The following is a 25208-nucleotide window of genomic DNA, read 5'->3' as shown; positions in this document are numbered from 1 at the left end:
CTGCATTGTTGTTGTTCAGTCACTAAGTCGTGTCCAACTATTTTTGACCACATGGACTGCAGCACACCAGACTTCCCTGTCCTTCACTTATCTCCTGGAGTTTGCTCAAACTCATGTCCATTGAGTCAGTTATGCCATCCAACCATCTCATCCTCTTTTGTCCCCTTCTCCTCCTGCCTTCAGTCTTTCCCAACATCAGGGTCTTTTTCAGTGAGTTGACTCTTTGCATCAGGTGGCCAAAGTATTGGAGCTTCAGCACCAGTCCTTCCAATGAATATTCAGGGTTGATTTCCTTTAGGATTGACTAGTTTGATCTCTTTGCAGTCCCAGGGACTCAAGAGTCTTCTCCAGCACCACAGTTCGAAAGCATCGTTTTTTCAGCACTCAGCCTTCTTTATGGTCCAGCTCTCACATCCATATGTGACTACTAGGAGAATGACTACATGGACCTTTGTCAGCAGTGTGATATCTCTGCTTTTTGATATGCTGTCTAGATTTGTCATAGCTTTTCTTCCAAGGAGTAAGTGTCTTTTAATTTTGTGGCTGCAGTCAATCTGCAGTGATTTTGTAGCCCAAGAAAATGAAATCCAACACTGTTTCCACTTTTTCCCTATTTGCCATGAAGTGATGGGACTAGATGCCATGATCTTCAATTTTTGAATGTTGAGTTTTAAGCCAACTTTTTCACTCTTCTATTTCACTTTCATCAAGAGGCTCTTTAGTTCTTTGATTTCTGCCATAATGCTGGTGCCATCTGCATATCTGAGGTTATTGATGTTTCTCCCGGCAATCTTGATTCCAGCTTGTGCTTCCTCCAGCCCAGCATTTTGCGTGATGTACTCTGCATATAAGTTAAATAAGCAGGGTGACTATATACAGCCTTGACGTACTCCTTTCCCTATTTGGAACCAGTCTGTTGTCCCATGTTCAGTTCTAACTGTTGCTTCTTGACCTGCATACAGATTTCTCAGGAAGGCAGGTAAGATGGTCTGATATTCCCTTCTCTTGAAAAACTTTCCATAGTTTGTTGTGATTCACACAGTCAAAGGCTTTAGCATAGTCAATGAAGCAGAAATAGATATTTTTCTGAAATTCCTTTGCTTTTTCTATGATCCAGTGGATGTTGTCAGTTTGATCTCTGGTTCCTCTTTTCTTAATCCAACTTGAATATCTGGAATTTCTCAGTTCATGTACTATTGTAGCCTAGTTTGAAGGATTTTGCGCATTACCTTGCTAGCATTTGAAATGAAAGCAATTGTGTGGTAGTTTGAACATTCTTTGGCATTTTCCTCCTTTGGGATTGGAATGAAAACCAATGTTTTCCTTTATATTAGAATAAAGCAAATATGTGTTTTGTGCTTGCTAATATTCAGTATTTTAACTGGTGTGTGTGTGCGCACGCATGCGTGCACACTCGTTCAGTCCCTCAGTTGTGTCTGACTCTTTGGACCCCCTGGACTGTAGCCCACCAGGCTTCTCTGTCCATGGGATTTTCCAGGCAAGGATGCTGGAGTGCATTGCCATTTCCTCCTCCAGGGGGTCTTCCAACCCAGGGGTTGAACTCCTGTCTCTGTGTCTCCTGCACTGCAGGTGTATCCTTTACCAGTGAGGCTCTGGGAAAGCCCTTTTTAACCAGTGGTCCTAGCCAGCTATAGTTGTCTATTGTAAATGAAGAGACAGCACTGTCATTATGTGCAAAAGGTTTGAATCCAGAAGAAAAAAATTTAAGAATTTTAAAAATTCCGGAGTGTAACAAATATTATACTTGAAAAAAAAAAATCCAAAGATTTCCACATACCAGCAGTATTCACTTGGAGAATAAAATGGAGCAACAGACCCCTTTTTCAGTTCCAACAAAAGATATAAAATGCCTAAGAAGACACCTCAGGAAGTCCCGAGTAACTGGAAAAACACTTGGAATCTCTGTAATGACAGTGCAGTGGCCGTCAGTCCTGCTGCTTTTAATTTGGCAATAAATATGCTCCATTTAATCTGGCAGAGATTCCTGCTTTTATTCTTCATGGCTTCCTCTGGAGGCAGATTAAAGCTTGCCAATGTTTTTTCCTTCCTTTTACCAGTAAGGAAACTGAGGCTTTTTTTGTCATTTTTGTGACAGTGTATCAGGGCACAATTCATGAGACAAAAGCCGGTGTGATACTAACTCTTGATGTCCTAGCTTTTTCATACTAATCTATTTTCTGTGTTTTCTTCAGGGTACATGCATTTCTTTAAAAATTAAGCTGGGAATTGAGTGTCAAATTGAGAATAATTCTCCTTTCTCTGCTGAACTGTGGGTATTTTAATTTGTAACCGTAAGGACTCCCATGGATCACTTTTGTTTTGAATTGTTTTGGTGAAAAGAAGGAAACATATTTCTACAATTTTATTGGCTGTTCATCGTAATTCCTTGATGAGTGATCAGACTAGAAGTGGAATTAATTTTGTAGCTATGCTTGCTCCTGGGATAATGCTGTTAAGCTCCATAAATGGCCTCAGTGCTTTCCAGTTCTGATCGGGTGCTTATAACACAAAGAGCCTGGGACTTTCTTCACAGGTTAATTTTTCTTTTATTGATTTACTTATTTAGCTAGCTAGCCTTGTCGGGTCTTAGTTGCCGCCTGTGGCATCTTAGATCCCTGACCAGGGATCAAACCTGGGCCCCCTGCATTGGGAGCTCGGAGTCTTAGCCACTGGACCACTGGGGAAATCCCCACAGTTGAATCTTTAAAGAGGTATACTGCTCTGGTTTTCCAGGACGTTTCTAACAAATTACCACAAACTTCATGGCTTAAAATGACCAAAATTTTCTCTCTCACAATTCTGGAGGCTCAAAGTCCAAAGTCAGTTTCTCTGGGTGCAAATCAAGGCGGTGGGCAGTGCACCTTTTGGAGGCTGTAGGGAATCTCCATTCCTTGCCCTTTGCCTCTGGTGGTCACGTAGATTCCTGGACTGCAGCCGTATCACTCCAATCTCTGCCTCTGTGGTCACAGTGCCACCACTTCTACTTCCATCAGGCTTCCCTGGTGGCTCAGATGGTAAAGAATCTACCTGCAGTGCAAGAGACCCAGGTTCAATCCCTGGGTCAGGAAGATCCCCTGGAGAAGGAAACAGCAACCCACCCCAGTATTCTTGCCTGGGAAATCCCGAGGACAGAGGAGGCTGGTGGTCTCCAGTCTGTGGGGCTGCAAGAGTTGGACAGGACTTAGCAACTAAACCACCACCTACTTGCGTCAGCTCTCTCTGTTTCCCTCTTGTAGGGATTCTGTTGATTGTATTTAGTGCCCTCTGGATAATCCAGGAACTGGCCCTCTTCTCCAGATCCTTTGTTTAATCACACCTGCATCTCTCTCCCTGAAGAATGCTTGCTCTGGAGGCAGTTGGAGCAGAATTTACATACTAGTCAATTGCTAGCCCCCATGCTACTTAACCTCTTTGAACTTCGTTCCTTCATCTGAAAATGGAACTAATATACACCTATCTCAGACTCTTGGAAAGGGTTAAGAGAAATAATGTTGATTCAGCTATTACTTGGTTTCTTATTTTCTTGAGTTGACAGCTTAGTTTGGACTCATCTGTGTATCTCCGGAGCCCATTCCATCCCAGGCACAGTATTTGTCTGATAAATGTTGACTGAGTCGTTTTCTGCCCTCTGAAGGGCAGTGTGGCATTGCACTGCCATCTGCTGGACCCCAGCTGGGGTCAGATTGGTAGTGATGGCCCATCCCTGTGTAAGAGTTGAGAGCCATTAACTTGGGCAACTGGGGAGATCCATGCAAAGCAGAAACCCTAACACTGTGGTTTCTATGTAAATGGGCTAAGTTGAGTGCATGTGTGATGCAAAGGAAGAACTTTTTTTATTTCTTTTTGGCTGTGCTGGGTCTTCATTGCTGTGTGGGCTTTCTCTATTGTGGCAAGTGGGGGGCTGCTCTCTAGTCGCACCGGCTTCTCCTTGCTGTGACTTCTCTTGTTGCAGAGTACAGGCTCAGTAGTTGTGGTGCATAGGTTCAGTTGCTCTGTTCAGTTGATCTGTGGGATCTTCCCAGACCAGGTATCAAACCTGTGTCTCCTGCATTGGCAGATGGATTCTTTACCGCTAGACCATCAGGAAGGTCCAGGAAGGAACGATTGATCCAGAAAGTTATAAATGGGCATAATGAGTGTCCAGATCCTTCCACACATACGTACTTTTCATAAGAGATTGATTTTTTACCTTTGGTATCTTGGCTTTGTGGGCTTCCCCAGTGGCTCAGCAGTAAAGAGTCTGCCTTCAATGCAGGAGATGCACATTCCATCCCTGGGTTGGGAAGATCCCCTGGAGGAGGAAATGGCAACCCACTCCAGGATTCTTGCCTGGAGAATCCTATGGACAGAGGACCATGGCTGGCTACAGTCCTTTGGGTTGCAAAAGAGTCAGATACCACAGAGCCACTAAACACATGCATACATACACACACACATATCTTGGTTTTGTGCTCACAATCAGTGTAAACGTCTCGAGGTTAGAGAAGGGAGCTTGTTTCATTCCTGTGAGGGTCCCCTCAACTCAGTGTCGAGCTCCTTGAGAATACATGTTAGTGAGGCAGTGATGGGTGTGTTCTGTGGCTACCTGCTGAGCACTTGTTGGGGTGACACGGATTGAGCACTCAGTATGAAGCTTGCTGCCAGCAGAGTGAAGTGTTACCATGGGGCACAAGCAGTTACTGGCCCAGCCGTGGCCTTGGTTCATGAGTCATTTGGCTCCTAGTGCTCCTGAGTCACAGACTGTCCTGCACATCTCCTTGCTGACTCATCTGTGCCCTGTGTAGGGTCCGGGGGCCTCCTGCAGTGATCAGGCATCATGTCACTGAGAAATATGGTGGGGGCTGGGCTCAGGGAACCAACAGCCCCTCTTCTTAGACCCTTCATGCCCCAGTCTGGCTGCTTGCAGGGAGAAGAGGCAGCTGGAGCGTTGGAAAGGGAGTTCCCTGGGAGCAGCAAAGGGAGATGCACAGGACGGAGCGCTGAGTGCAGGGTGGAGGAGCATCGCATTGCAGGCACCCTCGGGAGGGAGAAAGGAACACTTCTGAGCGTGCATCAGGACTTCGGGACATTTAGGATTTATATTTAGGATTTATATCACTATATCCTTAGTGATAGATGATACTTAATGCCTGTCGTTGCCATATTTTTGCCATAAAGGGTTTAATCTACCTCCCTTTCATCCTGATGATGCCTTTTAGGTGATCTTACCAGTTGCTTATGGCCTCAGATCAGCAGACTTTGAAAGAGATCTTTCATGGAAGGAAAAACTAAATGTATTTAATCAGCAAAGAGCAGGACAGACATTTGAGAGTCTCTCAGGCTCTAGACAGTACTGGATGAATGTAAAAGTAGGAAGTAAAATCTGGATCCTCAGTTTCTAAAGTGTCCAGAGAAGAGAGGTGATGACCAGAAGCAATCTGACAACAGCACTGAGTTGTGGGGTCGAGAGTGAGGGGGACCCAGAAGGGAGAGCAGCTGAGGCTGGACCCAGGGACTGGCTCCCGACAGTGCTGACTGCGAGTCTCTCTGGGTCCTGTGGGTATACACAGGAGGACGTACAGTCCCTCTCCTGTCGAAGTCACCCATCCCAAGGATCAGCTCAGCTCATCACTGGACTCCTCTAAGTTCTAGTGTACAGGTGTACAGAGAGCCCCAGTGGCAGGAGGGGCTGTGGGCCATGCCCTCCCGGGGAGTCTTTCTGGCTGAGCAGAAGGAGAGGTGCTCTGACCTCGGTTCAGCTCACAACCATGGACGGGGCCATTTCCCCAGAAGTCTTCAGATCGCTCTCTTCTATAACTGCTTAATCTGTTTAAAGTAACAAGAAGGGAAAAGACGCTTTTGAATTTGGAAAAACAACACTTTTGTTGTTCAGTCGTTCAGTAGCGTTAGACTCTTTTCGACCCCATGGACTGCAGCACACCAGGCTTCCCTATCCTTCCCCATCTGCCAGAGCTTGCTCAGACTCATGAACTTTGAGTCGGTGATGCCATCCAACCATCTCATCCTCTGTCGCAATGTTAACGATAGATCTTAAGCCAGTGACCGTGTTTTCATTTCTTTCCGTAGTGTCAAATCAACAGTGCCTTGACTTCCTTCCATACTGCTCTGGAACTTGCGGTAGACCAGAGAGAAATCCAGCATGTTTGTCTCTATGAAATTGGTAAGTGTTGAATGTCAGTCCAGTTGCCTGTCATCAAATAGTGTATTAACACAGCAGTTTGTGTCCAGCTTCTTGTCCCGCAAGTGTTAATGCATTCCTGTGCACTCTTTCCCTGTTAATGCTGTTCAGTTTGTGTCTTTGTGAAATGCCGGCTGCCTTTTGTAATAACAGGACTTTGTTAACCATGGTGGAAGTAGCGATACTTATCTCAGTGAATTCTTGTTACTTCTTTCCAATAATTTGTTCCTTTGATGATTTGACTCTAGGGTAATAGGCACAGTTGACTGAATTGAGTAAGAACCAATTTAAAAAAAAAAAAAAAGAACCAATTTTGACTCTTTTATTGGACTGGATATTAGAATTCAGAACTGTTATCTCTTCCCTCCCACCAATGTGTACCTGAGAAGAAAAGTCCAGCTTAGGAGAGATTGGGTGCACGGATTCCAAGCCCAGTTAGCTCTTCTACCAACTAACTGGGAGCCCTCGCCCTGCAGTCGCCCTTGGAGCAGCTGTGTGGTTTAGATGAAAGTACCCGGATGAGCCTGAGGCAGGGTACTTGGCACACGTGTTAGCCACCTCCTCCTGCTTCTCCCCTCTTGGAGATGCATTTATAGACAGACCTGGAGGCATTTGTTTGCCCAAGATTTAGCCCCCCTCTCCCCTCCCTCAAAGTTGTTGCTTTAATTTTTTTTTTTTTGGCTGACTGCACTAAAATACGTTAGTGATTCCATAATCCTTGACTGTGACAGTGGCTTAATTATGCTGAGAAGCATAAACACAACTTTGGACTTGAAACAACAGGAACACATTTTAGTAAGGGATTCATGCTTTTTAGAATTTGAGCCAAGACTGCAAGGTCACACTGTATATAGCACACGTACAAGGAATGAAGGAGGGAGCAGAGACGGGAGAAAGGATGAGGTGGTGATGAGAACGAAAAGTGAAATTGAGACTCCAAAGGCTGTCATCAGAGACACAAAAGAAGAGATGGAGGAAGCCTGGGGAGGCAGTTGTCACCTGGCAGCATGGACCTTACAGTGCCTGCTGCTTGCTTGTCTGCCACAGATATATTTGTCTTCCTGAATCTTTTTTTTTTTTTTAAAGAAGAGTGCAGATTGAGAACTGCCCAATAAACAGTATTATGTTTTATACATCTGTTATAGCTTAGAAAGTGAAGATCAAATGTGATCCAGTGGGAAATATATTTTTCTGCAGTCTAAGCTCTGCTGGGGGCCTTCCTTGGTGGCTCAGTGGTAAAGAACCCATCTGCCAATGCAGGAAATTTGAGTTTGATCCCAGGGTCAGGAAGGTCCCCTGGAGAAGGAGATGACAATCCTCTCCAATATTCTTGTCTGGGAAATCCCATGGACAGAAGAGCCTGGTGGACTACAGTCCATGGGGTCACAAAAGAGACATGACTTAGCAACTAAACAACAGCCACAAACTTGCTGGAGCTCTGGTGTGTAGCCGTAATGCGGAATGGAACATGAGACACGGTAACTGTGATGTTTTGAGGGAGACAAGGCATCTCTAATTTCACAACTGATGTAGTAGTATAGAACTTGAAGAACTAGGTTTGGTGACCTTTCATGGTTCTTGTTTAGGATACTCTTTTTTTCTTCTAGTTTTATGGAGATAGAGTTGACATGTAACATTAGTAAAGTGTCCAACATAAAGATTTGATACTGTATATATTGCAGACTGATCATGGTGGCCTTTTCTTGTGTGTGCACCACTTCTGGGTCTGTGGTGGGGCAGAAAGTTAGAGCTGCAGAAAGCTTAGAAATCATGGAACCCAGAGCTAAGGACGTAGGAGGGTTGACCTGGGGTGCGGCTGGAGGGTGGGAACAGCGCAATCGGAACTCAGCCTCCTTATTTTGGTTTGGTGCTACCTCCCACCTCTACTTTTGCACTGAATCCAAATCTTACCCTGAAGTCTATTTTAGGATGGAAATAATTTGCCCCAGGTTTTACTCTAAAATTAGGGTTAGGGTTAGGGTTAGATCATGGCATCTGGTCCCATCACTTCATGGAAAATAGATGGGGAAACAGTGGAAACAGCATCAGACTTTATTTTTCTGGGTTCCAAAATCACTGCAGATGAAATTAAAAGACTTGAGAAAAATCATGACTGCAGCCATGAAATTAAAAGACGCTTACTCCTTGGAAGGAAAGTTATGACCAACCTAGATAGCATATTCAAAAGCAGAGACATTACTTTGCCAACAAAGGTCCGTCTAGTCAAGGCTATGGTTTTTCCTGTGGTCATGTATGGATGTGAGAGTTGGACTGTGAAGAAGGCTGAGCACCGAAGAATTGATGCTTTTGAAGTGTGGTGTTGGAGAAGACTCTTGAGAGTCCCTTGGACTGCAAGGAGATCCAACCAGTCCATTCTGAAGGAGATCAGCCCTGGGATTTCTTTGGAAGGAATGATGCTAAAGCTGAAACTCCAGTGCTTTGGCCACCTCATGCGAAGAGTTGACTGATTGGAAAAGACTCTGATGCTGGGAGGGATTGGGGGCAAGAGGAGAAGGGGACGACAGAGGATGAGATGGCTGGATGTCATCACTGACTCGATGGACGCGAGTCTGAATGAACTCCAGGAGATGGTGATGTACAGGGAGGCCTGGCGTGCTGCGATTCATGGGGTTGCAAAGAGTCGGACACGACTGAGCGACTGATCTGATCTTTAAAATACATCAACTTCACATCATATCCCGTGGAGTTTGACACTGAATTTCCTGGAAGTGTGGCTTCCCCTCATCCCTGTAGGGTGTCGGGTGACGTGACTACTTCATGGAGTGGATAACAGAATTTGTTAGGCAGCTCGCAGACAGGAGAGTGCGATGGCCTTTGATCCTCAGCCCTTCCCTCTTCTAAGCTGTGTGACCCTGAGCAAGTCACGAAGCCTCTTCATGCCTTAGGCTTTCTCCTTGGTCAGGTGCGGCACCATCAGCCACCTTTCCAAGACTGCACTGGGATTAGAGAGAATTACATCAGGTGCCTGGCACACCCAGGGCTGGCTCTATGATGGGGAGCTGCTGTTACTAACAGCAGAGAATAACACTCCTTATATCCTTGCTGCTGTTGCTTCTCCCCACCCCTACCTATCCCCAGGATGCCAGCCTAAGGATGTTTTGCTCCGAGAGAGCTGGGTCCTTTCTCTGCCCCTCAGAGAGAGGGTGGCAAGTACTTCATGTCTCACTGGCTCGCTCTCTACTCCTCTGAGCAGTTTGCTAATTACCAGTGATCATGAACGCGCTGGTGAGTATGTGAGACTTCTGAGGTGGTCACCGTGTTATATAATCTAGTAGCATCGTTCCTTTTTCTCTACCTGTTCTTGGAGAGAAGCACTGCTGTGCTTAGGTTTATTGCACAACTGGAGACAAATTAGACCATTTTCCTCAAAATCTTTATGCGCCTCCCTTCTATACTGCCTCACCGGTTGTGAAATCAGAGATGCTGTATCTTCCTCAAAGCATCCCATTAAAAATGTTTAAGAAGAAAAAAAGAATTATGAAGTTCTCAGGTAGTTTACATGGAACACTTGCAGAGGAAGTCAGCAGGATGAGGGATATGTAACCTACACATGGGCTGAAAGTGTGTTATTTTGCTGTTCAGTCACTAAGTCGTGTCCGACTCTTGCAGTCCCATGGACTGTAGCTCACCAGGCTCCTCTGTTCATGGGATTTTTGAGGCAAGAACACTGGAGTGGGTTGCCATGTCCTTCTCCAAGGGATCTTCCCAATCCAGGTATCGAACCTGTGTCTCCTTCATTGTCAGGCGAATTCTTTACCACTGAGCCACCAGGGAAGCCTGTGTTACTTTAGGATCCTTTTCTAAAAACATCTGTTTCACAGGTTGGTGCAGCATGATAGAGCTGAATTTCAAGGATGCGTTCAATTCCTTTGAGAGGCTAAAAAACGAGTCCCGGTGGTCCCAGTGCTATTATGCCTACCTAACCGCAGGTGAGTGCATCCCAGTACACATGGTCACAGCACGCCCTCCTCTGTCTCAGACTAGCTCCCTCTTGTTGTTGGATGGAGAGCGATGGGCAGAGGATGCAGAAGTGCTGTTCTTGACAGTTTCCCACAGCATGTGGTGCTGTTTGTTGCTGATCAGTCGCTGAGTTGTGTCTGACTCTTTGAGACCCCCATGGGCTCCAGTAGCCAGGCTCCTCTGTCCTCCACCATCTCCCATAGCTTGCTCAAACTCATGTCCATTGAGTCGGTAATGCCATTCGACCATCTTGTCCTCTGTTGTCCCCTTCTCCTCCTGCCCTCAATCTTTCCCAGCATTGGGATTTTTTCCAGTGAATCAGATCTTCAGAACAGGTGGCTAAAGTACTGTTTTGGACTGCAAGTGAATAGCAGCTGAATACAGCTCCCACCCACCCAGTGGAATGTTGGGAAGTTCGATGCTACACGCCCTGCCCCTTCCAGTATTCCCCCAGGGCCGGGTCCGTCACATGTTGGGTCCTGGACATGCTCGTTATGAGCTTCTCATTTTCGTACACTTTGTCCTAAACAGCCTCAACTTACCCTCACCCCTCTCCTTTTCTTCCTCAAATCTATTTTTCATTTATTAGGCGCTTAAAGAATTTTAAAGCATTGAACATGTCTTTTAAATCGTGTTCATATCTTCCTTTCAATTGTTAGTGCCCTCGTTGTGAGTTGCACAGGTTTTGAGGAGTCCGTTCCAGCCTTGTTTTGCCTCTTACCCCTGTTATAATTAGTGTGATTTTGCGGAGTACAAGGTGTTTCAACACTGCATGTCAGTATGGCAGAAACAACTTACGCTTTCTCAGGAGTGTCGTGTGCGTTGCCTTTTCCCCTGACATGAACAGATAGGTGAGGACATGCTGCCACCTGGTGGACAGAACCGCTGTCTGTGCCCTGAGCCCCATGAATTGCCTGTGTGATGCAGAGTGGTTTAGGAAGCGATTGAAGAGACCCAGGGAGTGTACTCCTCCTGCCTCTAACAATGAGCTTTCCTTACACACCCACAAAAGCGATTCTTCTCCTTAAAATTTAAAACTGATCCAAGCATTATTTTAAATGTGTTTTTATTTCTCTGAAGGTTTGCATTTAACAGAACATCTCCTGTCATTCCATCCCTGTAACTGGTCTCTTTAAAATGGGAAAGAATTAACAGTGACCCTGTGTATATCCAGAATGTTCTGGAACTGCAGTCCATTAGCAATCAGGATGGAAGCCCTTACACCCGCAGTCCTTCCTATAGACCCCACAGGGTGTTAATCCATTTTCATCTGGCTCTTGTTGTTGATGTTTGAGTAGGATTATTTTCAGTATGCTGCTAGGATACTTTAAGGGTTGGTTTACGGAACTCAGAGGCATCTCAGATGAAAATTGCAGCTGTTTATTGAGTGGGCTTGGTGTGCCCTGCACGGTGATGAACCAAAACAGGCTGCTGCTGTTGTGGTGTAATAGGATCAGGTAGTCAGTGTGGGCGGGTATTTGTTTTATTTTAATTGGAGGGTAATTGCTTTACTATATTTTGTTGGTTTCCGCCATACATCAACATGAATCGGCCACAAGTATACGTATGTCCCCTCCCTGTTGAACTTTCCACCCCTTCCCACCTCTCTAGGTTGCCACACCGCACCTGATTTGAGCTCCCTGCATAATACAGCACTTTCCCCCTGGCTGCCTGTTTTACGTATGTAGTTCTGTTTCCATGCCACTCTCCCCATTCGTCTCACCCTCTCACACATTGTGTCCACAAGTCTGTCTCTATGTCTGCATCTCCATTGTTTGATGAATGGATAAAGCTGTGGTATATATATACAATAGGATATTCCTTAGCCATAAAAATGAACACATTTGAGTCAGTCCTAATGAGGTGGATGAACCTAGAGGCTGTTATACAGAGTGAAGTACGTCAGAAAGAGAAAAACAAGTGTCATATATTCACGCACATATATGGAATCTAGAAAGGTGATACTGATGAGCTATGTATTTTTTAAAAATCTTTGTGGAGCATAGAGCATGAAGAAATAAATGTACAGTGTGGCTCTATAGAGGAGCATTTATTCTCACTGGAAATCCCAGGATCACACCAGTTGTAGGAGATGATACAGCGTGAAAGACTCCAGTCTCCACGTCTCCACGGGGGTTCCGTGAAGATGATGTGTGAAGAGCTCCACATAAAGAGGGCTTGGGAGGTGGGGCGGCTCGCTGCTGTGCTCTCAGTGCAGGCGGCTTGGCAGGAGCTGTTACCTGAGTTGGCTTGATGGACTGGTATGTGTTATAAGCAGCGCCTGAGAAGATGAGCATTAAGGGACTGGAAACACTGCCACTGGGAACTTAGTTCCTTGGTTTTTTCTTTAATCACTTTTTTTTTTGTCTTTTTTTCTACTCTTGGCAGATTTCAATTTACAATACAGTATTATCGAATGTAGTCACCATGTTATTATACATTAGATCTTCAAACCTTGTTTATCTTATAGCTGAGAGGTTTTTTTTTTTAATTATGGTAAAATATACATAATGTAAAATCTACTTTAACCATTAAAAAAGTATTTTTTTTTTTGGCTACGCTGGACAGCTTGCAGAATCTTATTTCTCCAGGCCTCTGAAGGTGAAAGCCCAGAATCCTAACCACTGGACCGACAGAGAGTTCCCCGTTTTAACCATTTTTCAGTATGTGGTTCAGTGGCATTAAGTTCTTTGATAGCCATCACCACTGCCCACCTTTCTTTTTGAAAAGTGAAACTCTGTGATCTTTATTTATTTTGTGTGTGTGTTTGTGTAGCAGAGTTTTATTAAAGTGAAAAAGGGACAGAGAAATCTTCTGACACAGACATCAGAAGGGGGGTGGAGAGTGCCCACTTCTAGTCTTAATCAAAGCTTATATCCTTTTACCAGACCCATTCCCACAACATAAATCTTAAATTAACAAGATTAGAACTAACAACAGAAAGGTCTTACCAGATCCACTCCCACAACATACTTCTTAAGATAACAAGATTAGTTAGAAGGTTCTTGTGAAGGAGAAACATGTCCTCGAGCAAGATACATTGTTACATTGACCAAGACAAGACAGTGTAGAAAAAGTGCTGGTCCTTTTCTCCTTGAGAACTCCAGACCTCTGTCCCCTTTGCAAAAGCTCCAGACCCCTTTCTCCTCCTCGGGGACCGGGACTTCTTATCAACCTACCTAGGAGTTGACTCTCTCATTCCCCCCTTTTCTTTTAGGAGTAAAACTCTATGATCTTTAAACAAGAACTACCTACCCCCTGCCCAAGCCAACCCCTAATAAACTCTGCTCCTTCTGTCTATATGAATTTGACTATTTTAGGTGCCTCAAGTAAGTGGACTCAACAGTATTTGTTGATTGAATCTGGCTTATTTCACTTAACATAGTGTCCTCAAGGTTCATCCATAACGTAGTGTGTGTCAGGATTTCATTCATTTTTAAGGCTGAATAATATTCCATTGTGTGTACAGACCATGTTTTGTTTATTTGTTCATTGTCTGTGGACTCTTGGGTTGTTCCCACCCTTTCGCTGATGCTGCTGGGAATGTGGTTCTTTTTGAGACCCTGGTTCCAGTGCCATTTAGCACATTACCCGAAGGGTGATGTAGGAATTGGGATGGCTGGACCATATCCTTGTACTATTCTTGCAAATTTTCTATGTGTTTGAAATTACATAAAAATAAGTTACCCCAAAAGATTAGAATATCTCTTGAAGGGCTTCCCTGGTGACTCATTGGTAAAGAATCCACCTGCCAGTGGGGGAGACGTAGGTTTGATCCCTGATCCAGAAAGATCCCCTGGAAAAAGAAATGACAACCCACCCCACTGTTCTTGCCTGGAAACCCCGTGGGTGGAGGAGCCTGATGGGCTACAGTCCATAGGGTCGCAAAAGAATCGGACATGACTGAGCGACTAATGACAACAATAAAGCTTAGTCCTAATGGACAGGCTGAGCATCCTAAGTCTGTGTAGGTCTCAGACTTAGGATAAATCAGAGATGCTCTGCTTTCTAATATCTGCATCCTTTGAGGCAACTGTCTGTAACTTATGAAAAGGAAGTGGTATACATATTCTTCAGGATCTGAGGTGTTAGAGCTATAGACCTGCAAAGGTGATTCAGATTCTGATATTGTTGATCTTTATGACTCTCTTGTGTGCCCACATTTGCTCATTCCTTTTTAGAAAATTATGTGACTATATAATAATATTATCAGTTATGTACGGAAACCTCAAGCTAGGGGCAGCAGAAATTACTCTTTTTCATTGATTTACTGTGTGACCTCAGGCAAGTCTTTTAACTTTCCTGGGTCTGTAATACCATGGAGTTGTTTTACAAAACAATCACCGAGCTTCCTTCTGGTTTTGAAATGTTGTAACACAACAGATGAGGTCATTTGGGATGGGTTCAGACCCCATCCGGATCAGTGCTGCTTCCAAAACTGGGAATGGAATTCTCTCTCCCTTTTCATATTCAGGCTAATCCCAGTGATTCCCAGTAGAAATCTTCTGCTTTTCCCATCACCTTGATGTCCTCAGCTTTCTCCAAGCCTTGCTGCTTGTATTTCTTTGACCTTCCAGTAGCTGCTCACCCTCTGACATGCCACAGCCCTGTGCCCGGCTTGACCAAGCCCCAGAATGTGAGAATGGGACCATCTAGTTTTAGGATCGCTCAAATAGAGAAGGAAGAACTAGCAAATCAATGGACATTCCAAGTGGGGATTGAAAAACAGTATGTGCCAGAGACAAAATCAACAAGAAATTAATAGAAAGGAATTCAGTGTCATGGGAGTTGCAAAGAGGATGACAAAGAGTGGTTGGTAAAGTCAGATGGAGGAGGTGGGACTGCAGCCTGGTGTGAAGTTTGGAGAAGGGAGAGAGCGGGTGAAGCAGAGGCAGTGTGACTTGAGTCTTTGCCTGGGGCTTGGGGGAGATGAAGATCGAAGTCTTAGCCCCCTCCAAGGCTCAGCTTGACTCTGGTTCCTCAGAGCTGTGCAACCACGCCGAAGAGAAACCATCCCTTCCCTCCTTGAGCTTTTTGAAAGTAACTTTGATGTCAGGACTCCCAAGGCTCTCTTCACTGCATCCATTGTAGCTCCAGAATTGTGGGTGTTCTCTCTCCAGCTGAAATCCAAGTTTCTTCTGGGTGTAAACGTGTATTTCTTCTTCACATCCCTGACGGTGGCTGTAGGTGGTAGGTGCCCAGTGAACACACCCGTGACTACTTCATGACGGTGAAGGACTGTCAGATACAGGACACTTCATGATTTTCTTTCCAGGCACAGGGATAGCCCTCTACCAGTGGGACGCTCTCACAGTCCTCCCAGCTCCTAACTGTTCTTGCCTAGTTTTCATTTTTCTTCCACTTTCCAAGTGTGTGAGCTCGAATGGGACTGTGCTCCGTGACAATATCTACGACCATAGTTTTCCCAACGTGTTCCTGTAAAGCTCAGGGAACCTAGCAGCAGGGAAATAATTACTGAATCAGTGGAATGATGAGCAGCAGGTTGGTATAGTCCCACATGTAACAGTCTTTAGAAATATCTCCTCCCATTTTCTCCTTTGGTAATGACCTTTTCCAAGTGTCATCAACCTGGGTATCCCTTAGTGGTATTTTCCGCCTAAATACTTTAAAGATTATGACGATGGTTTCTTACAGTTTGTCAGGGAGCCACCGGTGATGTGGACGGGGCACAGATTGTCTTTAAAGAAGTTCAGAAGCTCTTCAAAAGGAAAAACAATCAGATTGAACAGTTTTCTGTGAAAAAGGTTTGTTGGAACTTGTTGATCTGGTGTGTCGTTTATAATGGATATTTCTAACCATGGTCACCTTGGACAGCAAATGGAAATCCTAGGAAATTAGGAAATCCTGTGCAAAGCTGATCTCCTTGCTGAGCAAGTAGCTCACGACTGTGAGAGAATATTCTCGTGTGTCATCCTGCTCTGAATGCAAAGTACTGGTTGGTTGCAAATAATTAAAGCTATTGTTTGCTATTGTTTCTTTGAATGAATAGAGATATTACTGATCCTGTGGAGCTCATGAGCCCCTGGAGAGGGAGTGTGTATATCTGAAGGGTGAGGTAGCCTCAGAGGAGTGCAGATCAGCAGAACCTGGGCAAGAGATACAGACTCTGGGTTCTCATCTAGTGAAACCATCACATTGGGTGATGAATAAAAAGCAAGAGCGTGCATCAAATTGACCAGCAGAAAGGCCCAGGACTGTAGTGAGAAAGGCCCTCATTTATTTCTGTACTTTTTTAAGAATACAGTTTAGCTGAATTACCATAGGTTATAGGACAACTTGTCATATCCTGAATTCTGCATGTTTTCAGTTGGAAGTTTTTATTGAATGAACATTTAATGGCTTAGTGTGAGTATAAACTGGGTTGTAATGGGGAATGCCCCCAAGAGGACTGGGACTAATTAGGAAACTTAAAAAGTCAATAAAACCATAACTAAAAGGCCTCTAGTGTTACAGCCTTCATATAAACCCATTAAGTTAATATCTGTCACCCAGCTTTTATAAATTCCTTTGACCTAAACCAAAATGAATCTGGTTTCATCCTGCAGTTTTTAAAATATGTCCTGGAACTCGACAGTAGATTGAAGTGAATAATGAGAGAAAGGGATATCTACCAATACAACAAAAACACAGAGAGAAATTTTCATTCTTAGCCTTGTGGGAGGGAACTGTTCATATCAAATATGAACCAGCATTTTTTTAATGTCTCTGAAGTATTTTTTTTTTTTTTTTAGTTAGTTCGTTTGTTTGTTTTAAATGTAGCCTAATCATTCTAACTGCTTGCAGGCAGAGAGATTTCGGAAACAAACCCCAACCAGAGCACTCTGCGTGCTGGCGTCCATCGAAGTGTTGTACTTGTGGAAAGCCCTCCCCAACTGCTCCCCGCCCAACCTACAGAGGATGAGTCAAGGTAAAAAACAAAGTGTGCACAGCAGCCTGTGCCTTCAGGGTCTCACTCATCTGCTCTGACTCAGAGAGTACCAATCTGTCGCTCTCTGGGACAGATCCCTAGTGGTTAAGAAAATTCCATCACAGGTACTGGGGATAGAAAGCACTGGAAGGGCCAGATTCAGGAGTGTGTGGTGATGCTTTCTGATCATCGGGGTTATTAATCTTTTGGAAATGTCATCTTGCGTATATGCTGCCCTTCTCCAGAATTGATTTTGTATTAATATTTTGGACTCCGATTTATTGGATTGTTCTGCAGTGACACTTGTTTGTGATCAAATACAGCATTTTCCATTGAATTCCAATGGAATTAGGCTAGTCTCAGTCTTTGTTGGTGCATGCGGGCATTTCTCTAGATGGGGCATGAGTGGGGGCTGCTCTTCATTGCAGGGTGCGGGCTTCTCATTGCAGTGGCTTTTCTTTGTTGTTTCGGAGTACAGGCTCTAGGGCACAGGGGCCTCAGTAGTTGCAGCTCCCGGGCTCTCGAGCACAGGCTCAGTAGTTGTGGCAAACGGGCTTAGCTGCTCCACGGCAGGTGGGATCTTCCCAGACTGGGGATCGAACCCATGTCTCCTGCATTGGTAAATGGGTTCTTTACCACTGAGCCACCAGGGAAGCCCCTGAGTCCCATGCTTTTATCATCAGACTTCTCTGCAGATGCCTTTTGCTTATTAAGAAAAAAACAGGTTTCCTTTCAAAGGTCAAAAAGTTTGTCAGTATTGATATTCCAGAGCAGAGTAATACAACTCCAAAAGAAGTTGTACACGGAGGCCCTGTAATTAGAGTAGGTGTGTAAAGCCCATGGGGTCGCTAAGAGTCGGATACGACTGAGCGACTTCACTTTTACTTTTCACTTTCATGCATTGGAGAAGGAAATGGCAACCCACTCCAGTGTTCTTGCCTGGAGAATCCCAGGGACGGGGGAGCCTGGTGGGCTGCCGTCTATGGGGTCGCAGAGTCGGACATGACTGAAGCAACTTAGCAGCAGCAGCAGCAGCAGTAACCCTCCCAAGGAGATTACTTGAAAGGAAATAAAATTGCTTTTGGATGTGCAAGTTCTGCTCTGTTGTTTAAAAATATTCATAATTTAAAACCCATTCCTGGTTGTTGATGCAAGTCTGGAATATCTACTAATGTCTAACACAAAGGAACAGTGAAGAATCTTAGCGACTATGTTCTTTTGAATGCACAAGTGTAGGCTATGTGTTTAGAGATAATTCAAACACACATGCAAATATAAAATAGTAATTGGCAGGCATAAGAAAGATTATCACTTTCTTGGACTAAGGAGACTCACTAATGGACGAGGAAGGGGAACCTTCTCAGTTTGAACTCAGTGAGTCACTAAGCAATGAGATTCTCAACTCCTGATGAATGTATTCCCTTCTTGCTGTCTTCTCTTTAAGCTTGCCATGGAGTAGATGATTCATCTGTCGTTGGATTAAAGTATTTGCTTCTTGGTGCCATACACAAATGTCTAGGGAACTCAGAAGATGCTGTTCAGGTAAACTGTTCACGTGGTGTCATAGCTAAGAAAACTGAACTATGAAAAACTACATGTGGGCTTGTGAATGAGAAAAAGGAAAGTGTTACGCAAAGCCAGTCTCCCATCACAGTGTGAGTTTCATCCACTTTATTAGATGAAGGTCATCCTCTCAGATGCCAGAAGTTGGTGATGGTTCATGTTCGTTTTTAATGTGACTTCAGAGCCTTTGAATATTTCTTCACCTATGGGCTCCTTTTCTGGCATTATCTGTTTATCAAAGATGACCGTCTCAAGTGGTGGAAGAGGAAGTGAGGAGGCAGACAGTTTTGTTTGTTCATTCTAATAACATCTGTATTACTTTCAGTTCTTTCAGCGAGCTGTCAAAGATGAGTTATGTCGGCAGAATAACTTATACGTTCAGCCATATGCTTGCTATGAACTTGGCTGTCTTCTATTAGACAAACCAGAGGTAAGATCTTGCCTATTTTCTTAAATAACGTTCATCAGCAAAACTGTGGAAGTGAACAGGCACAAAACGTCCTTCATTTAAAACAAGTTGGTTTTTTGTTTTGTTTTGTTTTCCTTGATTCCACACGGGATGAATCCAAGAAGCTACTAATCCTATATTACTGTGTTGAAGGAGGTAATCTATTCCCTGGAGTTACAAAGAGAAACATAGCTTTTTGAACAAAAATTCATTTGAGGCAAAATCATTGTCTTTTTTTTAGAGTTATAATATGATTATAATATATTATAATCATTATAATATGATGTAATGTGGTTTATTCAGATGAATACAGAATTTCATTGTGATCCTAGTGCTATCCTTTATCTTTAGTGTATGATACCAATTAAGTTACTTAACCATATACTTTGTTCCTAATCTGTAAAACAAGATAAAAAATACCTGCCTTTCCAATTTAATAAAGACTGTAGTGAGAATAAATGAGGATGATGTGTAGGATTACTTAAAATTTTTTAGAATACCTTGTAAATTTGATGGATTATTAAGATGTATATTTAAGCACAATGGCACAGTTTTTAAAAAACAGAATTTCAACAGTGCTGGATTTGCTTAATACCTTCTTTTAGAAGCTCAGTTACATAATATTGACTATATAAAATTCTAGGTTTCAATACATTCAAGTCAGCTTTCAAATATATGGATTTTTTTAAAAGTTGAGCTAAATCAACAGAAATATTCTAGCCTAATCCTTAAATATGTCACCTATCTTGCCAAAGATAAGGCTTTTAATTGATAAGCGTTCTCATTTGAAATTCTAATTTTACCAAAAGAGAAAATGCAGTTTTTATGAATTTTGGTAGAAATTTCTAATGCCATATTCTTTAAGAAAATTTTTACTCTTAATGCAACCTAGAATACATATACATAAAATACAACAAGTATGATTTATCTCTTGAAAAATGAAGCTGATTGTTCTCAATTAGTATTGCCTTCAAAAAGAGATCTAGCTTACTGACTTCCAATAAACTTAAATTATCAAATTTAGATTGTTTAGTAGGGTCTTAAACTGTTTTAACTCTTTTAGTTGTTTATAGAATAATACTTAAAATTATGAAAAATTATCAAGTAATTCCTTGATGTATATAAACATCATTATATTAAAGAAAAATTGAGTCATTATGCTTGAATGAGCAGTTGACTCCCCTCTAGGTCACCATGAATTGTTGGAATTAACAAATCTTCTATTATAACATTTTCTGCTTGAGTATATAAACACAGGTGTTAAGAGATAATGTGTTTTTCTTATATTCATAGACTGTAGGAAGAGGCAGAACTCTCCTCCTTCAAGCAAAGGTAAAAATGCCCCAAAATCCCCAGTCTCTCTTTTTCCAGTGACCTTGTCCTCTGTGTGTACTCTGGAGCCTGAATTCAAGAGGTTTTGTGAAACGATTGTCCTGGTTGATAATATTTCTGGAGGGGGAAGTCATAACTGAATCAGGAGGAAGTCATAACTAAATCAGTGAGCAGTTGATTTTTAAGTAAAATTACACAAAAAATTCCGATGAAATTGCTCATCATGCTTTATAGAAACTCTTCTTGTTTGAGTGGGAAAATAACTGTTGATTTCACAACTGTGTTCTTAAGAAGTTTAGCAGTAACTTCCACTGAGCCCAGCATCAGACTACTGTCTTAGGAATAACATGAGGGAAATTTTCCAAAGACAGCATTTAATAACATTCAGTTGACATTTTAAAAACAGACAAGAATTTGAAGTTTGGGGAATTGAAAAAAAAAAAAAAGTGAATGTGAAGCCGTTATTAGGCGCGTAAGGAGTTTTACTGTGGGAAGCAGACAGTGCGGTGTGATTAATACCGTAGTAGCACCGACAGCTTAGCTAATAGTCTCTCTCTCTGGTCTTGCAGGAGGATTTCTCTGGCTACGACTTTGAAAACAGGTTGCATGTCCGCATTCATGCTGCTCTGGCCTCAGTGAGGGAACTGGTCCCTCAGTGACAGACCCCAAGTTCCTGCTGTGTCCTTCCCCAACACAGGTTCTGCACTTTAAAAGCAGAGCACACTGCTCTTATGAAGATCAGCTTTTCTTCGAAAACCACCTGGACCCAGGACACGTTTCCTCAGTTAGGCTGATGTATTCAAGATCTCCTCTTTTAAACACATAGCTTAAAAAAGAAAAGTGATGATGATGGTAGTGATAATAACTAACCACCTGGGGAGAGGGTTAAGTGACCTTGTTCAAACATTTTAGTTTTGTGATTTATTATTTTTAAAATAAAAGTAAACTAAATATTCAACCTTCGATCTTGTAGGAATGCATACCTGAAGCACACATCTGACTGGGTAACACAAAGTACCTGTAAAATTATTAACAGTATCACAACATAGTATTTATATTGTGTTTTGAAAAAATAGCAGTGCTTTCCAGTTTTACTTTATCCTCAAACTATTCCTGTGAATAATAGCACAGATATTCTAATCTCCATTGTCCAGAAAATGAGACTCAGGCACAAGAAAGTGAATTGACTTATTCCAATTAATTATTCCTCTTATTATAGAGTCTTGAATAGAATGCAGGTCTCCTGACCACAGACCAAATAATTCTTTTATTGTAAAAACAAATATGTTAATAACCCAGAATTCCAAGTTTTCCTTATTAAAAAAAAAATACTTCTCAGCTGAAGTTGTGTCATCAAAATATTTATCTCCAGATTGTCTACAAAAATGTTTCAAAGGACAAACACTTTTTTCCCTTTGAAAGCCAGCAACATGAAAGCAAATAGAAGATAGTTTTACAGCCCAAAGTATAGCTGTTTTGCGAATGTATTAGAAGACCTAGACTACAGACAGGATTAATAACACCTACATTATAGGTGTTTCCCTTCCTTTGTAATTAATTGTCTAGTTTCCAAGTTTTGGAACTTTTTCAGCAAATTGCATGAAAAGGCTGTTCTTGAAAGCACACAGATTTTTTTGCTTCAAAGTATTTGCTGGTGAGGGATTTGCTGGGCTGTCGGTTGCCAGGATTTAATCATTTTCCCCTTAGCTCAGGTTATTGATATTGTAAATAGACGTCAAAGTTATTTTTTAATCCTTTGTTGCTAATTTTTATTGTCATTGAATTTACCTCTTTGTTCAGTACTGCATACCTGTATTTTCAAAGAATCTAAATACCTCAGTCATTTTAGAATTTATTTCATCATTGTGTGGCTAACCTGGATCAATCTTAAGGGTAGTTATTTTTAAAATTTTCAGTGCCCTATAGAATATCCTCTTGGAGTGTCATTTAATTTACATATCCTTTTAGCTGAAGTAAGATCTCATAGAACATCAGCAGTTTTAATATTTCACTTCAAAACAAACATGGGAGGGGCAGCTACAGCTTTGGCAGCTTCAATCTACTTCATCAGGTTTTGAGGGAATAATAGTTTCTTTTAAAAAAATGCTTGCTCTTCACTGACTTTGGCTGAACTTGCTTCATGTTTTTTCACTTACAAAGTGCTTATTAACGTTGACTTTCTTTCTAGTGGGACTGCTGCATGGGTTTTAGATGCTAGCCAGAGAGAAAAGATGCTACGTACTTTCATGAACGGGAAGATCCAGGAGCCAGGTAGATGCCTTCTGAAGGGGAAAATTGGTGTCTAAAAGTTTTAGATACCTGGTTTGAAGGAAAGAATGTTATGAATCTTAAAAATATGGCTCTCGCCATTTTCATGTCCTTTTGGTTATAGTTTATATGGCAAATTTCTCACTTATGATTGTGGAGCGTTCGGAATCATGAAGTTCTTGCTCCAGTATTCATACTTATTTGAATTTTCAGATCAGGTATTGTTCAAGCTACTTACTATTCAGTAGTAAAAGATTACATAAGGCTCCATACTTTTCTGCTTTAACTGCTTTAAAACTTTTTGTTTTTCCAGAGAGATCTCAGGATTTCAAATAAATCTGTGTTCAGTTCACTTCACTGAATACACATGATTGCAACACTGCTCAGTGAGTCGTCTCTACTAGTCCGTTTATAGATCTGTTTATAAACTGTCTCTGCTGGGTTTGATGCAGGATAGCCCTGGTGGTTTATCTGGAACCTGGTGGTAGAGCTCTGAGAGGGGGTAGACAGTGGTTCTGAAAATACTAAAATAACAAAACTGTGCTGAGTACACAAAGCCATTAGATTCACTGAAATCTGAGTACAGTATTGAGTGGAGTAATTTATAACAGTCTGGCCTGCGTGCCATGACTTACCCAACCTTTGAGTTACTGTTACCTGCCTGGAAACCTAGTTTGGTGTAAATTGCTCTTTACCCCTCTCTGATGAAGAAAATAATCAATAATCATGTTTGCATCTGTGTGTGCTTTTTTAATGTTGGCATCATTCCTTCCCCTTTTCCTGTTTTGGAGGCTGTCAAGTGGACCTTCTAATTTATAAGTGTCAGATATATTTTTGTATTAGATTGTGCCTATGATGAGAGAAATCTCTAATGTATATTTTCTGTACTTGGAACACAATTATAATCTGACACACTTGGAGGCATGGTCTAGTAATAATAATATGTACCTCTGTGATTAATGTATTTAAGATTTTACTTTTATTGGGATAGGTATCTTTTTGATTTTAGCACATGATAGCTAAGTAAAGAATTATTACTTTCAGATGTCACAGAAAATTAGAATATTTATTGTCCCATATTGTGTAAGTCAATTATTTAGAGAATTTGCATTTTTATCTTTCTGCCAACTAAAATTGAAAGACAGCGTATACATGGTTTTTTAAAACACACACACACACACACTCTTTCCTTTGCTATGTAAACTTTCCTAGTTGATTGCTTCCTTAAGCAGATTGTGGTGGCAAGTATTCAAATATGGATCCTTACCTATGAAGATACATGGTCACACAGTCACATTTTGTTTGTTACGTATTTTTTTTTTTTTTTTGGTTTGGATGTTGTTTGTACATTTTATTTACATATTTTTTGGCCCCACCACTTGGCATGTGGGATCTTAGTTCCCTGACCAGGAACTGAACTCATGCCCCATATAGTGGAAGCTCAGAGTCTATCGCTGAGCCACCAGGGTTTTATTTTATAGAAAAAGTATTTGTAGGCCCAGATCCTCTCAAGAAAAGACATAGTTGGGGTGGGGGGAGGCTTGAACTTGAACTTAGGAAGAGGAAATACTTAGAAAATTTAGAAAAGTACAGGGAAGGGAGAACGAGAAAAGGGAAAGGTAGTTCCTAAAAGATGGGCTCCTTCAGTTAAAGTGAGCACAGTTCACCCATTTGGCTGACTTGTGAGACTAGCAAGGGGGCTGAGTTCCTAGTTGATCAGGACATTCAGTAGAAACAACATGCTTGTAGCTCAGATGGACTCTGGAGTGGTTCTCAAGGTGTAGCTTTACAACTACCAAGAGATACTAATTCAGTAGATTCTAAGTAGGGCTTGAGAAATCTATGCAGGTCAGGAAGCAACAGTTAGACCTGGACATGGAACAATAGACTGGTTCCAAATAGGAAAAGGAGTACGTCAAGGCTGTATATTGTCACCCTGCTTATTTAATTTATATGCAGAGTACATCTGAGAAATGCTGGGCTGGAGGAAGCACAAGCTGGAATCAAGATTGCCAGGAGAAATCTCAATAACCTCAGATATGCAGATGACACCACCCTATGGCAGAAAGTGAAGAGGATCTAAAAAGCCTCTTGATGAAAGTGAAAGAGGAGAGTGAAAAAGTTGGCCTAAAGCTCAACATTTAGAAAACTAAGATAATGGCATCCAGTCTCGTCACTTCATGGCAAATAGATGGGGAAACAGTGGCTGACTTTATTTTGGGGGGCTCAAAAATCACTGCAGATGGTGACTGCAGCCATGAAATTAAAGGACAGTTACTCCTTGGAAGGAAAGTTATGACCAACCTAGACAGCATATTAAAAAGAAGAGACATTGCTTTGTCCACAAAGGTCTGTCTAGTCAAGGCTCTGGTTTTTCCAGCAGTCATGTATGGATGTGAGAGTTGGACTATAAAGAAAGCTGAGCACTGAAGAATTGATGCTTTTGAACTATGGTGTTGGAGAAGACTCTTGAGAGTCCCTTGGACTGC

The 25208-nt window shown here is 42.3% G+C and overlaps 1 protein-coding gene across 3 annotated transcripts in view; it reads left to right on the top strand.

Moving 5' to 3' along the window:
• Positions 1-23454, top strand: part of TTC39C (tetratricopeptide repeat domain 39C) — a 104825-nt gene extending 81371 nt beyond the window's left edge. For all 3 annotated transcript variants that reach the window (XM_027525791.1, XM_027525792.1, XM_027525793.1), the window contains 8 exons: positions 6088-6181; positions 10042-10149; positions 15836-15945; positions 16985-17108; positions 18553-18650; positions 18997-19101; positions 20413-20451; positions 21021-23454. In XM_027525791.1, coding sequence (XP_027381592.1) covers positions 6088-6181; positions 10042-10149; positions 15836-15945; positions 16985-17108; positions 18553-18650; positions 18997-19101; positions 20413-20451; positions 21021-21110 — 768 coding nt within the window. In that variant the 3' untranslated portion in view covers positions 21111-23454. The remainder of the gene's footprint in view (positions 1-6087; positions 6182-10041; positions 10150-15835; positions 15946-16984; positions 17109-18552; positions 18651-18996; positions 19102-20412; positions 20452-21020) is intronic.
• The last annotated feature ends 1754 nt before the right edge of the window (positions 23455-25208 follow it).

This window comes from Bos indicus x Bos taurus, chromosome 24 (assembly GCF_003369695.1).
Source record: "Bos indicus x Bos taurus breed Angus x Brahman F1 hybrid chromosome 24, Bos_hybrid_MaternalHap_v2.0, whole genome shotgun sequence".
In the NCBI taxonomy this organism is placed as follows: domain Eukaryota; kingdom Metazoa; phylum Chordata; class Mammalia; order Artiodactyla; family Bovidae; genus Bos; species Bos indicus x Bos taurus.
Note: the sequence above shows the minus strand (reverse complement) of the source record. Positions and strands in the feature narration are given on the sequence as shown.